The sequence below is a fragment of the Mus caroli genome, chromosome 16, assembly GCF_900094665.2.
Source record: "Mus caroli chromosome 16, CAROLI_EIJ_v1.1, whole genome shotgun sequence".
NCBI classification, from domain to species: Eukaryota; Metazoa; Chordata; class Mammalia; order Rodentia; family Muridae; genus Mus; species Mus caroli.
The window spans coordinates 83,314,311-83,320,679 of NC_034585.1; the positions used below are offsets into that span (position 1 = coordinate 83,314,311).

At 38.2% G+C, this 6,369-nt stretch overlaps 1 protein-coding gene across 1 annotated transcript; it reads left to right on the forward strand.

Moving 5' to 3' along the window:
• The first annotated feature begins 216 nt into the window (after window positions 1-216).
• On the forward strand, window positions 217-1,040 carry LOC110312125 (keratin-associated protein 15-1). Its single transcript, XM_021185676.1, has one exon. It carries the CDS (start codon window positions 264-266, stop codon window positions 714-716), a length of 453 nt encoding a protein of 150 aa, XP_021041335.1. The 5' UTR covers window positions 217-263; the 3' UTR covers window positions 717-1,040.
• The last annotated feature ends 5,329 nt before the right edge of the window (window positions 1,041-6,369 follow it).

Genomic DNA, 6,369 nt, shown 5'->3' on the forward strand with positions numbered 1-6,369 from the left:
TGTTGAGAAATTGCATTTTTACTCCATGAATAATTGCTTTGAAAACTAATGAAATTCCTTCATTTAGAAGTGCACATTCATAAAAAGTCCTTTGATGGTTAAAGTATTTCATTTTTTACTGGAGCCTAATTAGGCAGTCTCATTAAAATGGACACAGGCTACTACACCCATCTTTCTGGTATATAAGGGCCCAGGTTAGACGGCGGTATTCACACTCGCAGATCCACCGCTGCCACTCAACTGAAAGCAGAACTCCTGAGAACATGTCTTACACCTGCAGCTCTGGAAACTACTCCTCACAGTCTTTTGGGGGTTTCTTGAGGCAGCCAGTCTCTACCTACAACTCCTTCTACCCCACCAGCAATGTAGTCTATTCTCCAAAGAACTTCCAGCTGGGCTCCGCTTTCTACAATGGACAGCAGGAGACCTTCAATGAGCCACTTGAAGGCCACTTGCCCTGTGTGGGGTCTGCATCCTTCCACACATCCTGTTTCCGGCCTAAGCAATACTTCTCCAGCCCCTGCCAGGGAGGCTTTACCGGATCTTTTGGATATGGCAATTCTGGCTTTGGAGCTTTTGGGTTTGGAAGCTCTGGCATTCGCTCTCAGGGCTGTGGATCCAACTTCTACCGCCCAGGATACTTTTCTTCTAAGAGTATCCAGTCATCTTACTACCAGCCAGGCTACAGCTCTGGCTTTTGCGGGTCAAATTTCTGAGCATCCCGGTTGTCTCGTGAAGGTTTCGCTACCTGATGGAACGCAAATGACTTCGCCAACATTTAGGATTGATCAATGAGCATTTGTCTCCCCAGGACTCAGCATCATGATACACCTGGAAGCAAATTATTTTTGGAGGATGAAGTAACCTTGACCTTTAACCTACCTTTGACCTTTCAACTCTACTACAAGAGAGAGCTAGCATTGTTACTATTATGTAAATGCTCGGATCACTTCTGGTACCATCCATCTTTCTAAATTTCATCTCTCATTTCTTGAGGATTTGTTCACTCACATTTACTTTAAATAAACTTATGTCTGTAGCATCAATTTAGGCATTCTAGTGTTTTTTTTCCAATGGATGACACATTTATTCAATGCATCTGATGCTTTAACTGTTCTCAGATTTTGTTTTCTGATTCCCCTAATATTTTGTTTGACAGAAAAGCAGACACTCGGGAAGAAAATTCATATATATGCCCTATATCGTGTCATCTTTCATAGCTTGAGAGATTTATATTCCTTCATGGGCCCATTTGTTCATGTAATTACTTCCGACATTTTGTTTTCAGTGAGGCATTCAATGGAAAAGAATTATTGGGTTCTTGTTATATACCAAATATTGTGATGAACAAAGGTGTGAATTCTCTGCTTTCAAGAGGCTCATACAAATACAATTCCAGTTTAACATGGCGTGACAAGTCAATAATGAAGATTAAAAACATAAAATTCAGAGGAAACACTAAGAAGGTTTTACTAAGAGACAGAGAATGTCATCATTCAAACAGAAAGCGTTAGTCAGTCTGTCAGTCAGTCAGTCAGTCAGTTAGTTAGCTAATTACTTCATTTAAATGAAAAGAATCCTACTGATGTGTCACATCACTTAGAGTTCCATGCTAGAGCATCTTCCACAGAGGGTTCTATAAGAAAGGGATTTGTCATTACAAAGTAGGAGTGAGAGAAATGTCAAGGTATCTGGGGAGGGATGTCTAAGCTCCGTGAAGGACAGAGGGACGGAAGGAAGTATAGATCAAAGAAAGCCTTTCCCTAAGGAAGAAGCACAGGAGCTTAAACCCAGCCTTTTGTACATGCTTAGCCATCATCATATCACTAACATACCGCTGGGTTTTAAAATCATTTTATGTTGAATAAACTCTTGAAAAATTGCCCAGACTATCTTGCAACTTGAAATTCTCTTTATCTTCTGAGTAGCTAAGATTACAAACATATACCACCACACATAGATTTTTAAAGAAAAAAACACAATTTTTTGGCAGGTTAACTATTTAAGGAGACCCTATATCTAACACAAAACAGGTTTTTCTTCATGCCGGTGACAAGTTAATTCACTAATTCAAGTTCATTCAACTTCATTGGATGAAGTTGTAGTTATGTAATTGATTATGACAGAGGACTGAGAATAATTGAACAGTTAATTTTTGCTTTAAAGTAAAACCACAAAACTTTCCATTGACTATCATACGGTAGATCGTCGTGAAAAAGACCCATATAAGCAACTCTTTAATGAAGCAACAGTTTATATATGGAGACATTTCTTTTGCTATGGAGTTGTGTATTTCTGTGTGCTCTCTTTGCTATGCCCACTAACATTCACAATATCCCTCTTCTTGGAAAGATGACACTTTAAATCAACTTGCTCATGATCTCACGCACGTCTAACACCTTTCTTTGAAGATGCCAAAAAGCTATGTTGTTAGCAAATTCATTATTAATGCAGGAATGTTGAACACTTTGTTTTATTAGCAGAATGTCTGGAGGCTATTGATTGGGGAAAGTCTTTAAAATTTAACATTTTCAGTTATCACACTCTCTGGGATAGATATTTGTATGAATGCCTCAGGTAGAGCAAGTTTAATGCCCCTAAGCAGGATCTCATACGGGGCCTTTTATACATAATTAGGTTTGAAACACCAGCTCTTTCTTTGTGTTGGATTAGGGTTCACATGGAAAAGACAGGATGGCATGCTTGCTTTCTCTAGTTTCTGCCATGTGAGGATACAGAGAGAAGGGATCATCCACAAACACAGAGAAAGTAAGCCCTATTCAAGGACAGGAACTCAACTAGCTAATACATGTTCTTGCATTTCTTCATCTCTAGAACTGTAAGCAACAAATACTTGTTTAACCTATGTAATCTATAATGTCTTATTGTAGCAGTCTAATGTAAGGTGTCTCCTTTATCTGAATAGTGTCAATTTCATTATAAAGAAGTTTTGTATAGGGATATTCTGTCTCTCCTCTCTCTCTCTCTCTCTCTCTCTCTCTCTCTCTCTCTCTCTCTCTCTCTCTCTCCTTCTTCCCTCCCTTCCCCTCTCTCTTCCTCTCTTCCTTCCTGACTCTGTCCCACCCCTTCCCTTTCTCTCTCCTTCTTTTCTTCCCTTCATGCCTACCCCTTTTTCATTCATCCCTATCATTCTCCTTTGTTCCAGAGAGATATTCAAAGCAACTCACATTGCTATATGGTATCATAAGCTGAAAATCCATGAAGATAATCTGTTATAGCCTAGAAACATTCCTTTTATATTCTCTGCAAAAATCGTTTTCCTTCTTCTACTTGTTTTAGTCCATTAACTGAAGTTTTCATCATGACAATTACCTTTAGTTTGGGCCAACCAAACTATAAATTGGAGTGTGTCTACAAAATACCTTTATAGTGACTTCAAATTTATGTTTGATCAAACACACCACAACTGAGACAGTGGCATGTAAAATTAACCGTCAGTGTCCAGTTCCTAGAAAACCTGGTTACTGATAGACTTTTTCATAAGAATAAAATCTACAGGCTGTCAAAGGACCTGAAGCAGGAACAAATGAAACTCTTTACTCATAATCTTCCTATTAATTTCTAAAACTTATTTTCAGAGATAATTTTTATAATCTTAGATTCTAATGTGAAACTTACATGAGATTTTCAGAATCATCTATTATTCAGCGGGATTTGTAACTTTCCTACTAAGACATCTGTGCATAGTCAAATGGTTGACATTTTGTGTCAGTGATCCCTCTGTACTCCCCAGTGAAGAGCTGGTGAGAACACAGCTGTGCATGAAGTCCAACTGCATACAGTGGCACCTAGAGATTCTCGACTGATGTGTCCATTTTGTGCTGTTCTTGACCAACATGGTTTTCAAGTTTATTTGTTCTTCTGTGACCTCTCTTGTCATGACATCACTGTTTTCATTTCCTACCTTTCAGAAATGGGATTTTTGTGCTTAAACCAAAAATTTTATGTTTTGCATTCTCTGTGTTTTGTCTCTTTTTATATTTGTGTTGGATACTCTCTATTAGAATTCAAGTGTGTCTGATGTACTGATGTGAAATGACCTCTTCATTTAGATATCAGTAGTAATGTCCAGTTGTGACAAGAAAAATATCCAAGAATTTGCAAAATATTCTCTCTAGGCCAGGGGTTCTCAACCTGTGGATCTCAATACTTTTGAGGTTGAATGGCCTTTCACAGGGGTTGCTTAAAACTATCAGAAAACACAGATATTTACATTATGATTCATAACACTAGAAGATTACAGTTATGAAGTAGCTTGACAGCACATCTGAGTGCTCTAGAACAAAAAGAAGCAAATAGTATCTATTCAGATGTAATAAGAAAAGCAATTAGAATGGAAGAGATTTCCCCAAAAAGGTAAAACTCAATTCAGGGTCTAAATAATAATTGTGGATATAGAAAAATCACATGGAGGACAAGATGACTGTTGACAGTGAAAAGAATCATTTGATGTAGTTCTGGGATGTCACCTTACAGCATACGTGAGGAAAAGAGCTGGATCTGGAACTGCCAATGCAGTTTCTGTGGGTACAGAATGAGTAATTTAATACAACACTGTGTGATAGGAAGATTATTAGAAACTTCCAAGTAGCAATTTCAAACCCAAATGTGGCATTTATTGAGGTGGGGATATAGTGGATAATTTTAATAAAATTCTTAATTGATTTTTTTCAGTCAGGATTATATTAAGATAAAGTTTTCAGTACTGCCTATCATTCATAGTAACTCTGGCTAGAATTTTAATAGAAAGGTTTTGTGTGTATCTGCAATAGCTTACTTCCAACTTTTACCAGTTTTCCAAAAGAATCCATCAGAGGAGGCTTGAATCTTCCATACGAATGATCACCTACAGGAAATCTTGTAACTGAAAATGTTTCATTATTTCATATATTATATATACATATATATTATATATTGTTATATATTTTATGTCTTATGATTTATGTTTTATATTTTATGTATGTATACATATATGTATATATAAGTTTTAAGGGTTGTTAAAGTTTCTTCAGAAATTGTCCTGGACTGATAAAGTACCATTGTTTCATTTATCTTTCCTTTTTAAACTTATTTTTTTTACTGAAAATAGATTCTTCACTCATACAATAAATCTCGATCACAGTTTCTTAGTCTCCAGTCCATCTCCCCTCTCTCCTAGATCTGCTCCTCCTCCATTTCCTCTTCAGAAAAGAGCAGGTCTCCAAGAGAAAAAAAAAATAAAACACAACAAAACAAGATACAAAAAGACGATGCACAAATTCTCATATGAAGTCTGGATAAGGCAACCCAACAGGAGGAAAAGAGTTCCATGAGCAGGCAAAAGAGTCAGAGGCACATTTACTTCCACTGTTTAAAAGAGTCCCACAGAAACACCAAGCTAAGAGCCAACACTTATCTGCAGACGCATGCAGGCACTGTACTTGTTGCTTTAGTCTCTAAGAACCCCTCTGAACCTAGATTAGTGAAAGGGTCTGGAAATCACTGAAGGAAGACCACAGACTCTCATAGTATACAAAAACAAAAGACATTTATTATGCAGAAACAATCATCATGGGGGGGTTTGGATGAACCAGTTTTTGAAATCATGACCCCAGAAAAAGGCACTCAGGGCTTCTTATAGGGAACCAGGTAAACTCTCTAGACGGATTAGGTAATCTAAAATTTCATTGGTGGGTGCTAGTGGGTCACAGGTGGACAGTGGTCTGCATTCCCATGTAATGAATATTTAACCATAGGATGAGATTGGGCTACCCAGAACAGATGGCTCATCCTGAGATTAGATATTTCTCCATGCTTGTGGTTATCCCTGTTTTTTGGAAGGGTTTTTTTTTTAATCTTATTCTGGATTTCATTTTATTTTATTTTTTAATTGATTAATTAATTAATTAATTTTACACTCCATATTTTATCCCCCCCCCCAGCCATGTCCAGCCTCTTACTGCTCTACATCCCATACCTCCTCTCCATGCCCTGTCTCTACATGGATGCCCCCACCCCTCATGCCACCTGAACTCTAAACACTCTGAGGCCTCCAGTCTCTTGAGGGTTAGGTGCATCATCTCTGAATGAACACAGACCAGGCAGTCCTCTGCTGTATGTGTGTTGGGGGCCTCAAATCAGCTGGCGTATGCTGCCTGTTTGGTGGTCCAGTATTTGAGAGATCTCGGGGGTCCAGATTAATTTAGACTCCTGGTCCTCCTACAGGATCACCCTCCTCCTTAGCTTCTTTCAGCCTTCTGTAATTCAACAATAGGAGTCAGCTGCTTCTGCCCATTGGTTGGGTACAAATATCCGAATCTGACTCTTTCAGCTGCTTGTTGGGTCCCTTGGAGGGCAGTAATGCTAGAT